The sequence below is a fragment of the Carassius auratus genome, unplaced genomic scaffold (genome assembly GCF_003368295.1).
Source record: "Carassius auratus strain Wakin unplaced genomic scaffold, ASM336829v1 scaf_tig00031651, whole genome shotgun sequence".
Taxonomy (NCBI): Eukaryota; Metazoa; Chordata; class Actinopteri; order Cypriniformes; family Cyprinidae; genus Carassius; species Carassius auratus.
Window position 1 is genome coordinate 113,627 of NW_020525939.1, and position 21,595 is coordinate 135,221.

The 21,595-nt window shown below is 37.3% G+C and overlaps 1 protein-coding gene across 1 annotated transcript in view; it reads right to left on the bottom strand.

Annotated features, from left to right (window-relative positions):
- cdh7a (cadherin 7a) overlaps nt 1-10,554 on the bottom strand; it is a 52,018-nt gene extending 41,464 nt beyond the window's left edge. The window contains exons 1-2 of the mRNA XM_026252733.1: nt 10,097-10,554; nt 4,410-4,872 (exon numbers count right to left, since the gene is read on the bottom strand). Of these exons, the coding sequence (XP_026108518.1) occupies nt 4,410-4,649 (240 nt within the window). The 5' untranslated portion in view covers nt 4,650-4,872; nt 10,097-10,554. The remainder of the gene's footprint in view (nt 1-4,409; nt 4,873-10,096) is intronic.
- Nucleotides 10,555-21,595: the final 11,041 nt, after the last annotated feature.

Here is a 21,595-nt window from a genome sequence, read left to right on the forward strand (position 1 = left end):
CGTCTCGTGTATTTGAGAGCATACCGCATCTTTCAACTTTCTGCTCAAACATAAAAATAAGCTGTTAGAAGTTTACAGTATCATCAAGCCAACTGTTGCTGACATGGATTAGTCTCTGCTCACTGTTAAGGCAGGGTCAAAAGGTCAGAATACACAACTTGCACCTATCTACTTTGTATGTATCATTCTCATGATATGTTTCTGTGATATGTATGAAACTTGTGTACTGAAGATAAATAAAAGCTTTTGTGTCCCAAATGTCATCTCTTGCTCTTCTACTTGGCTCAAAACTTGACTTTGGCTTGCAAAAACCTCAGGTATATTGTATGTCAAGTGGAAATTGTAGAGAATCGTGGGATTTAGTGTGCATAAACTACTGTTGAAATGTTTGGGCTCAATCAAATGTATTAATGTTTGTGAAAGAATTCAGCATGTAATATTAGAAATTTCTTTACTGTCACTTTTGATCAATTTAATGCTGAGTTCCTGATTAATAAAACTATTACTTTCTTTAAAAAAAAACATACTGGTACAGTACTATGTATATCACCTAAAAAGCCTTAATTACCTGATATTGGGCCATTTGGAGATTTTGAGATGTAACAGTATAGTATAATATAGTTCAATATTAAATTATGTAAAATAGGAGCTTATTCAGTAATTTTGCATATATTTCATCATTTACTTGCAATTAATAATATATGTATTAACATAAAATATATAAATACAAATCAACATATCAGCTTCCCTGCCGCCTGGATATCAGTATCAGTCATGAAAACACCCATTTCAGTCAACCACTACTAATATCTTTATTGTTTTGCGCTTGATACCATGAAAAGGGCCATAGGCATAAAAAGAAAGAGAATATGAAAATGGTCTATAAGATCTCATAGTAAGTTGTTTGTGAGGACCCTGTCTTTTATATCTGTATTATCCTACCCTTATCCTGATGAATAAGACCATCTTTCATGCTCACTAGTGATCAAAGGATGGATGTCTACATAAAAGCCAAGAAAGGAGAACAAGCAGGCAGCCAATGGCCTTAATACAGAATACATTCAGCACTTGAGACGTGAAAGATAAAGAAATTTTAAAGAGAAACCAAGAGTAAAATGTTATTGCTCAGAGGTTGCTCTTAATGGAGTTCTCAGTTCTGCCTAATGAACATTGACTATGATATTTTCCCCAGAATAAAAAAATAAAAAAAGGATTCAAAGGAAGTCACAAATCTGTCAGATGTTGACCTATAACAAGAAATAACCAATAACCAAATTAATCTGAGAAGCAGAGCACCAAAGTAAAAACCTCTTTACAGTCCAAGAGAAACATTTGAGAGCTTTGAGAGATTTAATTTGTGGCTTCTCTTTCCTATGGGAAGATAGAGAGATGGCCATGTACATTACTCCACTGATCATCATTCAGTGCGGGGGAAACATTTGTGTTCAGTCACTTCTCTTTTGCCCGGATCCCTCTGGCTAGAGTGAATTGGAGAGGAGCCAAAATCTAATAAGGTTCAACCTGGCTGTCATGGTTTGAGTGTGTGATGGTAGAGAGGTGTGTGTGTGTGTGTGTGTGTGATGTAGAGGCTGAGAGATAATGTATTGTAAGAGCCAAGGATAGTAAAGCAGGTTGCATGCTGGGGTATCTGGCTTATTATCTTTAAAATGGGAAATTGTTTGGCTTGTTTTGCGTTTAGTTTCAAGCTAAGTACTTACAAGCATGTGCATATAAAGCAATCACATTGCTAGTCTGGAGCCAATACATAAAAGAAAAGATGTTTCCTATTGTGACAATGCTTTTTTCCTTTTTGTGTGGCTCATTTACTGTAGCTTTGAGTATAACTATAAAATCCACATTGCATCAGAGAGGTCTGATCATACACTACATGAGACATTTATCAAACACATGATCATCCAAATGCCAAAGTGTTTTGATCAAACAATGCATCAGATATGCAAAGGTTTTACATGTTAATTTACACACTAATGTCAATGTGAGGAAAACTGATGTCTAAAACACTTTAAAACCCCAGACTGATTGAACAGCATATGTCAACATCCATTCTCTACTGCTTTCAATTAAGGTGTCTGAACATGAATTTCAGACAAAGCTTTTAAAATACCCAGAGAGCAGGGGTGGACGATGGGGTAAAAATATCATATTGGATTGAAGGAAAAATATTGAGGAAAATCATGATTCACGATTCTTGTTTTACTATTCTGCAAGTTGTCTGAGCAGTACAGCCAAACTAATTTCTCTATTTTAAAAACATGGTAACAAAATATACATTTAAAAAAGAATGGCAGACCTTTAGGCCAACGTGGATAAAAATAAAATGTCATTATTTTATCTCTGTTATTAAAATACAAGAGTGCTTTATTTTTCACAGTAGGACAGTAGGTGTATTTAGCAGTAGCATTCAAGAAATGTAATGAACAAATTTTCAAAATAATGCACTTCACTGTGTAAATTACACATTGATTCTTATTAAAGCAACTGTATTAAAGTTCTTCAGTCAAGAGCAGTGAGTGATTTTTCTCTCTGTGTGTTTTGTTGTTTTATTAACATTAAAGAGATACTTCTCCCAAAAAAATTATCATTTTTTTTTAAACCTGAATGAATTCCTGCATTCTGTTGAACATAAAAATTATTTTGAAAAATGTGCTTAACCAAACTGCTGCTCCGCAGTGAATTTCCTAGTGTTTTTTTGTTTTTTTTACTCCTACTATCAAAGATGAGACCAGTAACTGTTTACCTACATTCCTCAAAATATATTCTTTTCTGTTCAGCACAAGAAAGAAATGAATACAGGTTTGGGACCACATGAGAGTGAGTAAATAATACCAGAATTGTAATTTTTAGGTAATCTCATCCCTTTGACAAGTGGCAGCATGTTTACTACAATTAGTCTGCTGTCACGTGAAGAACTGAACACATCTAATATACAAGCACATATCCGTTGTGCTATCAACTGTTCGAAATATCCAATCAGGCGCTGTTTGACAGGCTTTTTAGTTTGTGTGCGCTTCAGGTGTGCGTACACAGAAATAGTGCACGTCAGAACAGCACGCTAATGAAATGTTTAACCCGCAAAGCTTTAAAGCACATGCAAATAATGGAGTGATGGGAGTGTAACTCTACTTTCTGAGTTAACATTAGATGAGAATGTATGTCACATTGTACTATTGCAACGGAAGTGCCAGAACTGAAACTGATAGAATGTGCACTGTAGCACGATACCATGATTCCATTTCTTCAAAAGAAGATCGTTGAAACATTTGAATCATCCACGATCAAAAACCGTGTTATATCACACCCCTACCTTAGAGTAATGATATATTACTGATTTAAACATTCTCATAGGAAATAAGCAGGAAGAGCATCTGTTCATCACACGCACTTCATTAAGTGTTTTACTGACACATTTTCACAAAGTATTACTAAACCTCATCATGGTAGAAACATGAGGCATGTGAGGTTTTTTATGATTTCACTTGGCATTAATGAGAAGGAACACTTTGTAATTGGCTGATACATAACTGCTATTCAAAACATCAGTTCAGAAAATATGGCAATCAAAAGTGTTTATACCTTATGTTCATAGCACATATATCAAAAGATAAAGCATAACTGGATTCCTTAGGGCATAACTTCTTTAAATTTAAAATTATTAGCAAGGTCCCTGTATGCCTAGTGTATGCACAATAGCACACACTTGGTAATAGTCATGTTTAAACAGCATCATACGTTTAAGAGGAACGGAAATTGTGTATGGTTGAGGCACAAAACTTTGCAGTATACTCCACAGAAATAAGTCTGAGTGACTGGACAGCTCTAGTGGCTTCTGGGCATCCCGAGAACATTATCTAAATAAACATGTCAGCTAAGGTAACAGGCAGCCACTGGATGAGATGAAAGACCCCATTTACACCTGATATTAAAATTCATTTTATGTGTTTTTTTTTTTTAAACAAGACTGAATGCTAAATGCAAGAGAGAAAAAAAGTCCAAAACATTTCAGAGGTGAGGTGAATGAAAATGTTACCAACTGCAGCTGACCAAAAGTGATCGAATGAGCTGTAACACCACATCATGACAACAAGCACAGCAAACAAGATTTTAGTACAGAAAATGTCATTAGGTCTGGGTGAAATAAATATCGACAAATATCCTCAAAAGGATGAAAAATATTACAGTATCACAATACTGAGTTGAAAGCAACTCAGTGTTTTAGTATATTTCTCAACCTTTTAATAATTCCTACATTTATGTTTCCCTTTTTTCACTTAATGAATTCCAAAAAGAAAGTGAATAATATTTAAATGATATTACTCAGCCCGATTTGTCATAATAAATGACCTCATTGCACTTGATACGTTTTAAATATTGGAGAAATTTAGCTTTACCTTGCCAACATAAAGAGGGTCGTCTCCTGTGTACTCCTCCAGGACGAAGAATTGGTTCCACACCCAGTTGCGCTTGTGTCTTTGAAGAGACGCACCCACACTAGTTCTGAGGGGCCTGAGGGGAGCCGGACGAAGCGGTAAAGAGTTCAGAGTCATCCCCCAGCAGCCCATGTCCCACTGGGCTAACAGCAACATAGTCATTACACTCAGTCCAGTCCACACTGCAGAGCCGATCTGCATCGTTTGGATGAAAGGATGAAAGTAAAAAAAGAAGGAAATTCAAAAATACACTCCTCCGTATTGAAGAGGCACCAAAGATCTTGAGGCTAAGAGGTGGCTCCTGGGAAACCGTGCACTATCCTCAGCTCTGGCGTGGGTAGCGGGGACAGAGCAGACCGTCTGACTGGTGATTGATGAGAGAAACCACAGGAATGAACGATGACTGTAGCTGAAGCCCTCAAACCTGTGGTGAGAACAGACATCAGGAGGAGAGTTTGAAGAAAATCAGAGAGAAAGAAACAAGTCCAAGAAAAATACAAAAAGAGATTTCTGTCAGCACAGATGCAGGCTTGATTTACTGTTATTTTTTAATACCACTTCACATTTGAACCCCAGATTAAGACAACATGACTTTTGGTATTTCAGAGGTTGCAGTCTGAGATGCAGGTGCAGGCAGAGCGCTACAGGTGAGCAAAACGGACATGCGGCTCTTTCCTTTGGATGGGTATGTGACAGCACTGCTGAAACTGGAGCACATTCATCTTTAGGGCTGAAGGGAGCCAAGGAGGGAAGGGGAAAGCGACAGAGGGAGAGGGATAGAGCTAAGGATTGGAGAAATAAAGCAAATATGTACCATCTCAAGTCCCAACAATGGAAAGAGTAGCTCCATTATCATACTCAGCTTACACAAGACTGCATATGGGTCAATATCAAATAAAAATGTCTAAAAATAAATCCAATTTAAAGCACATGTACTTTGTATTAATGTCAGTTTTATAAAGTAAAAAAAAAATGTTTGGACCATTAAAAAAAAAAATCTAAAGACTAATAATTATGCCACGGTCTAACCATCAAGTAAGTATTTTCTTAATATTATCTTAATCATAAAAAAGGGTTTAATATATTAGATATATTTTAAGGTGAATGATTTTATTTGATTGATCGATTTAGTTTGAAATATATATATATATATATATATATATATGGAAATCCATAGAAGTGGTGTTGTGTATTAGGGCATTACATGGATGAATTTCATTTTTCAAAGGAAAAAAATCATCATGTCATTGACTCACAGTTTCACAGTATATCACATTGTTAGATTATTCTTCATTTACCAGTCACTTTCCAATCCAATGTGATTTATGGTATTTTTTGTACAGTCTGAAACTCACTGGGGTTGGTTAAGTACTTTGCTCGAGAGCACAATGTCAGTGGCTCGTGAACGGCCCCATCTGGGGTTTGACCCTACAACCTAACCTTAAGAACTGCTACTAAGAACTACAAGGCCCCACTACACCGTAAAAGTGTGTTATGCTAAGTGACACTGGATTTTTATAGTGTATAAAAAAAAATCATGCTCCAAATTGCAATGGAGAACTACAATTTAAAAGTGTGCACTCTAAGTTGAAGTGACTGAATTCCAGGCACAAATTTCTCCTAAGGGGTCCCTGGAGCTTCTCGGTCCATGAGAGCCTTTTAGGTGTTTCTAAAATTCTTTTAAAGTCAAACACTTACAAGTCTGGAAAAAAAAATAGTTCAAAAGGGATTTGGGTACAGCACATATACGTTCTCTGGAGTAATCTGTCCTTCCAGCAGTTCAAACCCACAGCAGCAGGATTCACGCCCCAACAGTTTATTTTGATGTTGAAGAGGATGTCGAAATCTCCACGGAAATCCCTCATTGTCCGAAAAAAGATGAGATCTGACCTACGCTTTACAGACAGATAAACTCCCATATTGGGTTTAGTGTCCATGGCTATTCGAAACCTTGCAATTATCGAACCATGTGCAGGAGATTTATTATAATATTCCCTGCAGTTTAGATGGGCTTCAAACAATGATGCTATCTGAAAGTGTTAAACCATTACATTTATTATAAAGTGTTGATGGTAATATAGGGTTTAAATAAAAGGTGTAAAAACACATCTGAGAATTAAAGCTATATAAGACAGATGCTGTAACTGTGCTAAATAATAGCATATTTAAAGCTGGGATTCTGAAGGTGAACAGAAGAGTAAATCACAAAGCATCCCTCAGGGAATCCATTCCCTCTTTGTATTGCCTTCAAGCTCAAAAGGGCCGGCGCTGCTGACGGAGAACAGAACGTCCTGCGCTTTGCTTCTGAAGACCACAGTGCCAGGACCCCTCAGTGGGGAAAAGTCTCATCTAAAGCCTGTAATCTCTATCGTAAGCTTCACTTTATAGGGGAATTACAAGTGCTTAGTGACTGATTAGATCTCGGCGCGTCTGACTGTGTAGATTCAACAAAAGTTTTCAAAAATGGCTGACGGGTATCAAGAAAACACAGTTATGGCAAAATAATCCGCTACACGTCTCAATTATCTCAGAGCTCGAACAGTTTCATTGAAGTGCCACATGACACCACTGCAAAATAAAAAGAGCTTCGAGTCTGGAATGCTTATAGCGTAGCGGAGGCTAATAAAGAGAGCTGGAAGGTGATATGGATCATTTATCAAGCTTGCATTAAAACACAACAAACAAGGACATAGGAGACAAGCCCTGGGATTTTGTGTTATGTGTCTGAAGCAATATCTCAGAACATGTTTGCTTTTCTCAGAATTCCTCAAATTGCTTAGGTCCCATACTATATAAGTAAAACAACATTAATAATAAAACTTAGGAGTTACAACATAACAGAAAGAAATACCATCTGATTTTTCAGAAATTAATGTGAGGGCATCATCTTACAGTCTTAGTTAGATCATTTGAAACATCGACACAGCTAATGAACTTAATTGAATCAACATTGAACTGACATGAGCTGTATAATGACACTACTGCCTTCTGTAGAGCTTGTTATAGCTGAATTTAACTCGATTTATAACTGATGAACTTTGCAACATCAACACATTTATTGAACTGAATTGAAACAACCCCGAATTAAATGAAGTTCAATAATGACACAAAAGAGTGACTTAATGCCTGCCCAAATTCGTAGCTGCGTTTGTCCTGCTTGTCTCTTTCTTTCCCTTTTATTTTTTCCCATAGAGTCCCATTTGAAAATCAGAGAAAAATACAGAGGTACAAGACTGTTTAAGTAATAGTTAGCGAGGGCATCATTCTGTACAGCATCATGTGTAATGTAGTTATTCTCCATGAATTTCGTTGTTGAACATGATTTTGTAAAAAAAAATTAAAAAATAAGTAGAAATAATGCAAATAGATGGTTTCCACAAAAAAGGTTTTGATTCAAAATTTGTTTCCCTGTGGAGAACATGAGTTTAGTATTTACTTCTGGAATCCAACAGTTGCACTCTATCATCTTCTGTTGAGCTCTTTTACAGCTTCATAACTGTTAATAAGTTTCATAACTGATTCATTTTACAATATTATTTTCCTGTTTATCAATGTGACGCTCTAGTTTAAAACAATCTGTATTGGCACTATATATACTATATGTGTGTGTGTATGTGTGTGTGTGTTAAACATTCAAATCTGTGTTTTTTGCATTAGGATCCTTCCCAAACCCATTATGGTTTCAATCGATTTTTCACCAATTATTTAGACTAATAAAAAAAATGGATCATGACTTTAAAACCGATTTACTGTACAAGGCAACAATATGCCATGCTCTGACTCTACTACGTTTGTTCCTCTTTTCTTTCCAGCTCCCCACTAAAAAATTTTCCCTGCCCGAATCTGCTCGCTGTCGGGCTTGGCTGAGGCCCCGGACTTTGTGTTCAGCACAGATCGCCCAAATGGTCTGGGACAGGATGATGAAGTCTCATTAGCCCCCCATGCCATCTGACGAGAGGAGCTGAGGCTTCAGCGCAGACCACCCAGTGAGAGAGTGCCCACAGCCACAGCCAGCGATTCAGCTCCGAAACCCCATCTCAGCACACTCTTTAGTCGTATCCCCCTGTGGTGCAAGAGCGATTGTGGCACACACCAGGGACAGTATGCTCCAACACAGAGCAAAGCAAGGCTCCTGGCATCTGGACATCAAACACAGCACAGTGTGGACTGGTAGCATATGGCCTTCTTATTATGGCAGCCCTTCGCCGTGCAGACTCTTGAGGGTGACAACGACAAGATTTCGCAAAAATCTGGGCTGGATATTATTGCTTATGAGCAGGCAAGATGTAAATTCTAATAAAGAATACATTTACAATATATATATTAAAAAGATGATTTTCTTGCAGAGTTTCATGGTACGCTTGGGAAAAAATAAATAAACTAAAAATGTATTAAAAGGCCTTGATCAAAATATGTATGGGTGGGCCACCCCAAGACCGTCCCTGAAAAAATCTGCAAATTTTTAATTTCCGACACAGGCATACTGCACTTCTTATCTGTTCTACAATGTAAAAGATTATTTTTCAAAGATGTAACTAAAACAAAGATTCCTAAAGTACATTTTACATGAAATACTGTTTTAGTCTTTCTATTTCAACATTTCATGTTTAATTTAATATGTTACTTGCTTTGTAATTTAAGTGAAAATGTTTTTTCCAGTATATAGTATGACTTGGCAAATGACATCAATCTCATCCCATTTTTACACCATTGGTTCTCATTTTCATAATCTTTTCAACAGCTAAACATATTCTACAAATAATACAAAAATTTACTTCACAACGAAACACACTCACACACACACACACACCCAAAGCCACATCAAGTTGGCCGAACAGTTCACTCAACGCGCCACCTAGCGGCCGTCAGCTTAACATTACAATCGAAGTTTCCACTAAGAGCCTTCCGTGCTGTCGTTGGCATTGCAGTGGCGTCCTGACGGGAAGGTATCGATACGAAGGTGTGAGGAAAATCTGCACCTCTGTACTTGTGATATCCGCTCTTGTTCTGCTATAACACCACGCACACAAAACAAAAACAAAACCTCTAACTCACACCGAGGTATTTTCACATCAAAAAGTCTTTCACAGTCACACTACAAACGACAGTATTTGCATCACAAATGCGAGTCCCTGGCCAGGTCCCAAGCATTGCTCTTAGGACTGAGAAATTGTACTTCGTTAGCGACTCCTTGAATATGCTGACTGCCAGACCTTAACTTTTATAACATCACAGATGCTCCTGAGGGAAAAGCGCTGAATATTAAAACATCACAGCCACTGAGAGAAACTTTCAGATCTTAATGCTGACCACACTGTTCGACAATATTTGAAAGTGCATATCGTGTGAATATAGCTAATATTAGCGTTAGATTCAATTTAAAAGGTTTCGTTCATTTTATTTTATTCGTATATATTTATCAGTCCCTTATATTCCCTTAATCATTATTTATGATATAGCCTACTTTAAGTACGTTTAAGAAAATCATCATAATAATAACAAATAACGTCACAATATTATTGCCATTTCTCAACTTTTAAATTGCTATAAGATGATTTTGTAGATTCCTAATGTGTAAACAGGCACCGCAAATACACTCAGTCCGTACAGTATTGCAGCTCAGCAAACACCGCATAAATCAGACTCACCTTTTCCTTCTGGTCTTTCAAATGGATAAATTGTGAATGTTCTTATGTAAATGCAGAAGAATCCCGTCACGTCGCTGCCGCTTTAGACGCGCTCTTCCCGAATGAGTGAAGGAAACATATTCAGGAGCATCCCTGCACTACAGGCGTCTTTCCCTCCGTTCCGCTCAATCACTGCGCTGCTCGCGCACACTCCGCGCGTCTACAATAAGCCCTATTGAGAAGCCACAGCTGCAGCGAACCTTAGCCAGGGGAGAGCACTGTGGAGAGACTCACAAAGGGACCGCAACACTGTCGGCCATCCGTGAAGCATGCCTCGGGAGACTCAGTCCCCACAAACTCTGGGAAAACGGTGGTTACGAGCTACTTATTGTCTCTAGTGAAAGTGGTTGACAAAATGGACAAGTCTCTGTTAGTGTGCTACGGGAGCATCCTATTGAGGGGAGGTGCTGATGTCAGTCACCGTATCCAAGGTGCCGTGGCGATTCTAGGGGTGGGGGGCGCACTGAGGGGCCTAAGTGTGCAGAGAGGGACCAAATTAAAACCTCTTCAGGACGAGTCAATGTTCCCGAGATGTGGGTTCAAGACCTTACTTTTTTCAAGCTATTTAAGCTATTTATTTATTTATTTACAAGTTGCCAAACCTAATCTTTATCTGCAATTTGAAACGAGGGAGATATTTTAATTCTTGTCACCTGTCCAGTGACAAAGGTATAAGTATTAATACCATAAAATTAATTAAAAGTTTAACGCCATAACATGAATATATTGGATTATTTCATTTCACTAAAACATTTCAAAAGACTCCCAAGTGTGTGTGTGTCTGAGTGTGTGTGTGTGTGTATACAGAGTACATATTATTTTACAGCACAGTACATATTAATTAGCCTTTTAAATGGTACTGCCCAGTGACAGCTTTTGTACATTTATTTCTGAGAGTGTAGGCTACATGCATGTGATATGTAAGTGTGATTGCGTATGCGTATATATCTATACCTACCATGTACCTAGAAAAAGTCATGTCCTTCTACCTTGATTTTCTCTAGAGCTCACTTTTTTTTACTATTACATGGTGCTTTGGAAGCCTATCTGATACCATTTTCCATAAGCGTTGCCTTTATACACAAAACATACTGCCTGATAAGTGAATGACTGGACAGCCAGGTAACTGCCTTCAGTTTCGGATCCAGCACTGGGATGTTTCACTGTTTTTATCAGTCCGCTTGTCAGTGTTCAATGTGTGCGGTGCTGAGAGGAAGTAGATTTGCCTGGAGTGAAGAGCCTTTTTTTTTTAAGTCGGAGCACTGGTATTTTATCCCTTGCAATGGAAGCAAAGCTGTGTATTATATTCCTGTAGCAAGAAGGAGCGGGTTGATAAAAGTCAAATTTTTTGCAGTTTTCTGTTGCCTCATAATGGCTTTGACCGGGGGTTTTCTCACCGGTGAGTATAAAGCATGACTCAAAAACATGGAGTGGATCTGGGGCAAAGGGAGGAACATGATCAGATAATCAACCAATTCGGCACAGGTAGCTTAACTAGCACAAATATATATATATATATATATATATATATATATATATATATATATATATATATGGGAAGTACTCTGGGTTCTGGCAATATTCTGAGCTCACTCCCTCACTGAGTTGGAAAAATGAAGTATTTGAACCACCTTTTGCTTTAATTACAGTCTTTAGTCCTTTGGGATCTGTCTCTGTCTCTATTAAATTTGCACATCTAGACTTTGCAATATTTGCCCACTCTTCTTTGAAGAGCTGCTCAAGTTCAGTTAAATACGATGGTGACCGTTTGTGGACTGCAGTCTTCAAGTCCTTCCACAGATTTTCGATAGAGTTCAGTCTGGGCTCTGAGGCGGCCATGCAAGGACATCCACTTTTTTCTCCTTCAACCACTGTGTGTTCAGTTTTGCTGTGTGCTGTGGGTCATTGTCATGTTGGAAGGTAAACCTTCTTCACACTGACAACCTTCTGGCTGAGGGCTGTAAGGGAAACAGGTCAAATTAGCTCAAAGGGAATCATTTAGGATTTTAAAGGGAATTTGAACAGAATCACCGTTTCACGGCTGATCACTGAGACGCCCTGCGATTAACTGAACGAGCTGTTTAACATCAAATCTGCACTGGATATTAATATATGTAGTTTCATAACAAGGTTCGGGAGGAGCACTTCAGATACTTAGCCTAATTAGCACAGGTGGAACCACTTGAGATAATCACCCTTAGGGTATAAATACAGCTGAATTAGCCTACCTGTCTCCATTGACAGTTTATCAGCATCCCCCCTCCACCCCATCTCCTCCACTAGAGTTCATTTTACACTTTTATATATCGGGGGGTACTCTAGGTTTGGGCCATTCTCGAGCTTGGAGCCCCTTCCCCGGACAGCACGCCAAATATGCATTATAATACTTCAGCTAATTATATGTAAGTGTGAACTCGTGAACCAAAGTATAGTGAATACACTTAGCACAGTAACAAGGTCGGCAGTTTAAGACATTATCTTGTAAGCAGGAAACACAAGATACTTCTCTTTTCAATATGAATAAGGCTTTAGATAAATCTAAGACATATAAGTTAATCTAACACATAAGCACACGCACACTCACACATTCACACAAGTTGCAGGGAGAGAGAACGTTAGGGATGAATGAGTTTAAGAGAATGAGATGGGATGAATGAGTTTAAGAGAATGAGAATGTGGAATCCCAAGTTTACAGCAATACGTGAAATTGCATAGACATGAATAGCCATGAATCACTTAATTAACCCTTTGCATTGAGTTCCTCATTGAGGTTAAAATTATATTAGATACACCAGTACAAATGTGAGTCTGGAGGTGTTACTTACGTCTCCTGTGTAAAAAATCTTTAATTTGTCTGGTTCAGATCTGATAAGCTACAGGGCAGCAGATTTTTCTCAATAATTTGATGTTGTTTTACCCTGTCAATTTTTCCTTTATCCTGACAAGTGTTCCAGTCCCTGCTGCAGAGAAACATCCCCATAACAGGATTTTACCACCACCATGCTGTACTGAATGGTGTTAAGGCCCGTTCACACCAAGCACGATAACTATAAAGATAAAGATATAGTTCAAAAAATCGTTCTTAATATTAAAGAATAGCGGAGTCCACACCACAACTATAACGATAAAGGCACAGAGAAACGATATCATTGGAATCCCTTTCAGAACGATTTTTTTTTCTGATGAATGATAAAAACATTGCCAACCAATCAGAATCAATCCTGCTGTAATAAGCTCGAGAATTTAAAGCAGCAGACATACGTCTGCTTAGAAAATACAGACAATATCGTTCGCTGGTGTGGACGCTAATATCGTTATTTTTATAGTTATCGTTCTTGGTGTGAACGGGCCTTTATTCAGTTAAATTAAATTCAATTAAAGTTTATTTGTATAGCCCTTTTACGATACAAATCATTGCAAAGCAACTTTAAAGAAAATTAAGTTTTTACAATATTTAGTTATAGCTTATAAGGGGTGACTTTCAGTTAATTTGCATATGGCGGACATTTTCAGATTTTTTTTTTAAAGACATAGTAAAACAGATGATGAACACTATTAACAGTGATTATTATATGATGTAATCACACTTGTAGCAAAATTATTATTATTTATTATGGATGGTAAGCTGTATTCGATTTTCATTTGGGCAAAACTTACTCGTGACTGCTGCCTTTTTTGAGGAGTGTCTTTTTTCTTGCAACCCTCCCATACAAGCCATATTTGTGGTGAATTTGTGATATTGTTGTCACACGCACACAATGAACACTCTTTTTAAACTCCATAAACTCAAGCAGCTGCTTCAGAATTGCTGTAGGGCTCTTGATCGCCTCTCTGGCCAGTTTCCTCCTGGCTCTTACATCCAGTTTAGAGCGACATCCTGATCCAGGGAGGGTCTGTGCTGTACTAAATACCTTCCACTTCTTAATAATAGACTGTGCTTCTGGGCACTGATAAAGCCTTTGAAATGTTTCTGTATCCATTTCCTGACTTGTGCCTATCCACAACTTTACCCCGGAGATCTTTTGGCAGTGCCTTGCCACCCATTGTTGATTGTTTGCTTCAGTTGAAACACTCCAGGAAAGCCTGTTTTCATGCTGAGATAATCAAAATGACCACAGCTGATCACAGTTAAAAGTCAAATGGCTTTGTGTGCCATTGAGAAGGTGATTAGCTACACTTGACTGAGTTTACAAGTCATTTTTAGGAGGGGGTGATCCTTTTTTCAACTCAGTTATTTTTATTTATTTATTTTCTGACATGTTGGTGTCATATCTTTCACTGTCTGGATGTTATAAGTTTGCACTAAGTAAATATAGATGGATAAAACTAAAACTGTGCCTGTCTTAATTTCAAATATGAATTCTGCACAAGAATTGTATATTTTCAAATACAAAAGGCAAGCACAAGACAGAATCCAGGGGCTAGAACCATAAAAAAGTGATCTGCTCTTTAAAACAAACATTTGGACATGAACTGCAGTGTGTATCAAAAGAAATCTATGCAAACGTTTTGTTTGTGGCCTGTGCATCTGCGCCCTCGCCACTAGCCAGGGTGAATTTGCATGCTCTGCTCCCTCATGGATCAAAAAACTTCAAGCATGTTTTTTGTTGTTTCATTTTGGTGTATTGGTTATTACAGCCATAGATTATTACTTGACATTTAATGTTACATTAAGTATGGAGATGGTTTACTGGCATGGTTGAATGAAAAGTTATAAATGTAAAGCGTAAGTTTACAATATCTTTCTTAACACCCTCTCTTTGTAAAGAAGCATTTACCATACAAAATGTTACATTGACAAATTTGATATTCACCCTGCCAGGTTTTTTTTTTTTTTTTTTTTTTTTTTTTTGACATAGAAAAGGAAAATAATAATAAAAAAGAAATTAACTGAATTATAACAAAAAAAAGAAAGTGTTTTTGTGTCTTTCATCCTTTCCAGTATACAGTAAGTCATAGCTGCAAGGCTCTTCTAGCTCAATCCCTCTGTGACCTAAAACAAACAAGATAAACTTTACATTGAAGAGAGTCCTCTAATCCAGCCATGAGCATTACTTTATGAAAAAGTTAATTAACTGTTGCTGGCTTATGTCACCGTCAATAGACCTATGCTTTCAACAATAGTGCTGAGCTAGTCAAAACTACACAAATTCAACAACTTCTCAATTACAGTGGGACACTCTGTGGTGTCACATTGCCCTGGATTAACCAACATGGGTGACAGCTAGAGCTCTGAGCTTCACTGAGCTACTCTGTGTCCAAAGTTCTTGCATTTAATCCCACTGTTGAGAAGCGCTGAGGCAGGGGAAGAGGAAGAGTTTTTTTTTTTTTTTAATAGTGTATTTCTGAACGATCTATAAAAGATCCAAATAAAGCATCCACATAAGCTGACATACATTTTAGAAGAAGATAATTGTTTGTAGTGATAAAATTCGATTTATCAAGGACAGTGCTTCTACAAAAAAGTGAAACAAACTGTCAAAGTCACTCTATTGTCTTCTTTGTGAAGCAAAAAGGCATGGTCATTCACACGCTTTATAGAAATGTAGCATTATATCCAATTATACCCAAGTTTTTTTTTAAAGAATGATGCATGGTTAAGAAAAAGATGTATGAAAGATGTATGTTAAACATTTACATTTTGGTTTTCATACCACTTTTTTATGGATTTTACATGTTCCTTGTGCTCACTATCCATATCTGGAATATCTGGAATACTAGTTACAGACATAATATGATGAACCAAAACCTCCATCACAGCCTCCTCATTGGTTGACCACATCTGGGTTTTATTGTTCAAATCAAGATCGAATTAACTTTTTTTTTGTTTTATAGCATCAAAAATGGTGCTTCGTGATCCAGAACCTTCACTCTGTGGGTAGAACGAGTTTCCAACCTCCGCCCAATCGCCTGAGACCATCACAAGAAACAGCTGAAGGCACCCAACCTCTGTGAGCACTTAAGTTAAACCACAACCATAATCCAAGGTACTTCCTATAAATAAACTCTATAAGAAATCTTGTTTATTCTTTCTTGTTCTCTGCTTTATTTTAATATCTGCTCCAGATTCCGCTCTTAAAACTAGCCATTTGTGGCACAGAGAGAATTATTGGCATTTTTATCATAAATCGCTTAAGGTTTCTCAATGTTCTTCATTTTGATAAGTACTAAAAGACTAAATTAATGCATAAATGTACACTACTTTTCAAAAGATTTTTTTTTGTGTGTGTGGGGGGGGGGTCTTCAATGTCACATTATGCTGATTTGGTGCTCAAGAAACTATTTTTATTATTATTATTATTATCAACACTAAAAACAATTGCTTATATATATATATATATATATATATATATATATATATATATATATATATATATATATATATATATATATATATATATATATATTAACACCCTGTTCTGTTAAATTTTGTCCCCAGTGTGATTAAGTTATAGGAATCCATTGTTTCGATTCCTTTCAGAGTCTTGTTCAGAGCAAAAATTCCCTCCGGATGAGTGAATAAACCTTTAGTTTTGTTTTGTAATAATGAAATATTGCTAGACCCAGTTCAGACTGTTTGATAAAACTGAAGAATGATAACAAATGATTGGATGGAAAGATGGATGGTTGTATGGAAGAATGCATGGATGGATGGGTATGGTGGGTATATTTGTCTCCTCTAATGGATGTACAGGGCCTGACACCTTGGTCATATTGGCATTTGTCTGATGATTGATTAGTCTTCTAGATAATCATCTCTGCACTCATAGCAATGAGTGTTGTTCATCTAAAAATTCTGTCATCATGTACCTCATGACATTCCAAAATTATGACTCTCTTTCTTCTATGGTACACAAAATAAGTTATCTTGAAAGTAACTAGAATCAGACATAACAACATTTAAGCATTTCCCCAAAAATCTTCTTTTGTGTTCCATAGAAGTCGGTCATACATGTTTATAATAACATGAGAGTGCCATCATTTTTATTTGGGAGAACTGTGCCTTTAAAGCATGTAAAGCCTGCTATCTCAAGAGTTTGGTTGATGGCATTGAAAATAATTGATATATCAACTAAAACTTTCGCTTTGAGTTGTTATAGATAATGACAAATATGTAGGATGGAAAGTATTGCAACTGCAATATATAAAGGGTTAAAACAAATGTGTTTAAATGCCATAATTTAATTTAAACCAGTTTAGCAAAGCATCTTTTACACCAGTGTCAAGTGCTTTTGTTCTAGCTTCACTCCTTCTCTGTTAAAGTCCAATTGTGTTTGGCTTGTGCCCCCCACTAGAGCACCACACCAGAAGCATACGGCACCATGGAAACCCTGTCTCTGAGGTTAAGCAACAGAGTGAAAATAATGCTTCTTTTGTATCAATGAGGTTACTGCAATTTCCTTGCTGGGCTACTTCGAGCATCCTGATGTGAGGCTCGAATTAGTCCATGGAGGGAGCTTGCACTGGGACAATGAGACTCCATTGAGAGGCAGCCCAGTATTTTAGCACAGGTAATGGGTGTAACGATGTCTGCCATGTCAATCAATTATCTCTTTTCTTCAAGTCCTGCTCACAGGCAGCATAAATTACCCACATTCTTGACTGATAATAGGGAGACAGCACTTATGTATTCTTGGAAGAACCCATTTCGACCACACGTATGCTCTATTGTGCTTGGTTTTCATGCTCCCTACACTACCAGGATCATAATAATTTGCTGTTTTCTGAAAAAAAAAAATTAACCTTGGTGCAAATGTTCCATTAGTTTGCCTGATATTGTATGTTCTCACAAACGACCTGTCACCTCTTATGGTTATTATTATGGACGGTAGTCAGACATCAACACATTCAAAATAAAAATAAGATATAGAAAAAGTACCACAATGTTGTCACAGGTTTATCAGAACAATATGTTCATGAGACTGAAGCTAAAAACAGATTGTTCACTAGCATTCCACGACAAAAGCACCAAACACCAAAGGTGACAAAGTAATAAGGTTGAAAATATTAGATAAATTATATTGTTTATTTGTGTCAAGTTGAGTGAAGAACTGGTAAAAGGAAAGTGTTCCCTTCAGACCAAGTGCATTAAACTTCATAATTAAATGACGATTTGCTTCTCCTCAATTTCCTTCAGTGGCTGGGGGAGGGGGCATTCATACGACTCTCGTCAGTGTCTGAGGAGTGAATGGAGTGACAGGCAGAACACAATAAACCCTAACCCAACGCTACTTGCTCTCAAAGGCCAGAAAATTGCATCAATCTCCTCCCATGGTTTAAAAGGAGGAGAACAAAACTGTCACTGCTCTTTTCGGTTATCTCAATGCTTTCTCTCTCGCTTCGCAGTCGCTCTGGCCTTCTTTGAAAGACTGACCATGTCTTCAATCAATCAGGCTCTTACTGAAGGGTAGCAGATGTCACCAACACTAGGGCACCAACTCGGTGATCCACCCCCCGGACCGCACACATCTCTCTCCTCTATTGATCAGGAGACGCACAGAGGGAGAGGGTGGATTTTAAGATGGGTGCCTTTGTGCGTCTACAGTTTCATCTCCTGCGGGGTGTGTGCATGTGCACATGCTTCAGCGCTCGGGCTGAAAGACTTGGGGCCCCGTCTTGCTTCTATTCACACAGTTAGGCCCGTCATCATGCTTGTGAACAAACCCTCATCTTTAACCACTCTCTCTGCTTCTGCACCCTTAAACAGATGCACTGTGACCAATCAGAGCGGCGCAGGCCACAAGCGAGGGTGTGAACATATTTAAGTTCTGTTTCAAAGCAGCTGCAGCCATTTACGCACTTTGGGTCACTTCAACAAAGCACCATGGGATTGGATTTGATACAGTCAATATGGAGCCATGTTGTACACATAGTTTGAACCAGGCCTGTCAGGGATACAATGAAGTGAGCATCTCTAAATGACAAGAAGATGACGATGGAGGAGGATACAGAGATTACGTTGATACACCTAATTAGAGCATGAAAATCCATTTCAAGGGTAGAGTCAGAGGAAGGACGAAATAAAAAGGAACAACTATAGATTAGAGTAAGGCCAGAAACATGGCTTATATGTGCAAAAGCCCTAAAGAATCCCTTTTGACTGATCTTTCTAACTTTTATCAGTTGTATTCCAACCCCGAACCCCCACCCAAAAAGAAAACACCAAGACAAATGGGTGTTTATCTATGTCAGGCAACCCTGCATGTCTGCTTTGCTTCTAAAGTGTCTCTCCAGAAGCCTGTCTGTCTACATCGGTAACAAGATTATTTCGCGTAAACACTCAACACATCTGAAAACACATCTGAAAAGCATTCCCAGATGTTGACGCTGCTGTCATTGCCTTCGGGCACTTCAGAATAAGGTAAGCTGTTGCATCTCAGGTGTGCCACTTTTCCAAGCGTGTGAGTTAAACATATGGGATTAATACCTTGTGAAATCAATGAGTGCATTTCCCGCCTGGTTTATAGTGAAAGAGGAAAAAACGTGGCCAAAAAGATATAGAGATTGAAAATCTGTGATTTAAAATAGTCAAACTTACAATATAGAAGAAATATTCATAATACTGTAATATTTCAGATTCACCAATCAAATAAGATTTTTTTTTTGTTAGAATTTTTTTTACAAATATGTAAACTTGAAATTGAGAGCGACGAAATTGTCAGAGAAAGAAACGTCACTATTACTAGTTCACTGAAATGTAACGTTATTAAGCTAATATGTTTTTAATGTTTTGTAACCATTTAGGCCTATTAAATGTTTAAAAAGGCACGTATTTGACAGTAATATCAAATGGCTATATTTTCTAATTTCATCCCAAGGAAAACAGAGGCATCAGCATCAGTACTGGTATTGATAATACTAGCCTTCATTCATAATAATTAGTAAAAAGATGCCATTAACAAATATTTAATACATATATTGTCCATCGTAATGTTGTTTCTCTTTTAATTCAGAGATTCACTGTGAAAATCTGTTTATAATTACACATTTTACTGTAAAGTGTTATTCATTTTTTAATCGATTAACATATACATTTATAGAGAGAGAGAGACATATAGATATAGATATAGATATAGATGATATAGATATAGATATAGATGTAGATATAGATATAGATAAGCTAATTTGAGTTCATGTTCATGAAGTCCCCCTCTTTGTAACTTAAAAATGACACAAGGCAGCAATCTTCTGCTCCCACTGAGTGGAATGCCATATGACTGTTTATGCCAAACACATGAGCACACTAGTAAATAACGAGGCATGCAGCAAAGCAGACATTGTTTATGTGACAGAAACACTCTTGAATGGCCAGGCTGTCCAGCTCTTAATGGTATGCACAAAGCCTCATTTGTCCCTCACTTCCTACGTTACAGCTCCTGTAACCCATTTGTGTGATTGTGAGCTTGATACCTTCTAAGAACAAACCTGCGGGGAAACAGAAAGAGACAACCTCTGATACAGAAAGCAAAGATGTATAATCTTTCACTGGTCTAATAATAATTAGCATTTATCAAGTGAAAATGCATTCTCTCGTGGGGAGAGAAATGCAGATTGCTCCACTTATCATGCATCAGCCCTCTTTTCTAATGAGTATTTATTGTAAGTCAGCAGCAGTGTGTGGAGCAGCAAAATTTGGAATTTAGGCACTGACTCCATTTCAGTTCATGAGTTGGAATTTTAATGGAGGATCGAATTGGAATTTTAATTGCAGTGACATTCACTGAATTGTGTTTTTAAAAGAAAATTATACACAGTCACAAAAAAATGTGAACTGAATTAGTCCAAAACAGTCCATCATTAATAACTATTTATTCCATAATACTGCATCTAAAGCAGTGCTTCTCAACCTTTTTGAATTCCAGGCCCCCAAAACAAAATATCCGAAAACCCCCATGCTGACTAAGATATTTTCATGTATTTCTGCTGTAATTATTGCAATTAAAATTATTTCCCTTTTTATAAACAGTAAAGAGTGTTGAGATATCAAAATAATAAATCTGGATTCTTTTTTTGGATTCCAAATTTTCTTTTTCTTGACTGAACACATTTATAACTCGAGATCTTGAGATCTTTTAATTTTAACTAACACGGTTTTTAATTTATCCATTTAACACCACAAAGCGTCTTACACATTTTTTAGACAACTTTACAAAACTTGCAAAGACAATGTGTCTTGGTGATGTGATAATGCACACAGCCTTCTCTTCAGCTACTGATCTTATTGAACAAGCCTAGATCAACAGATATTAGTCTCTAAAGAGCATGCTGTCGGAAGTGTATTAATGCCACTGCACTCTGTAAAGGGATCACTGAATGAAGTGACTTTTCATGTAATAGAGTCTGGTCTTCATAATACTAATCATAAGTTGAAGAGGCATCTCAATATGCAAAGCCTTTCTGGTCGACTTTTCTCAGTGTTTGAGAGGGATTGGAGGGATTGAGTCAAGTTGTATCTGTCAA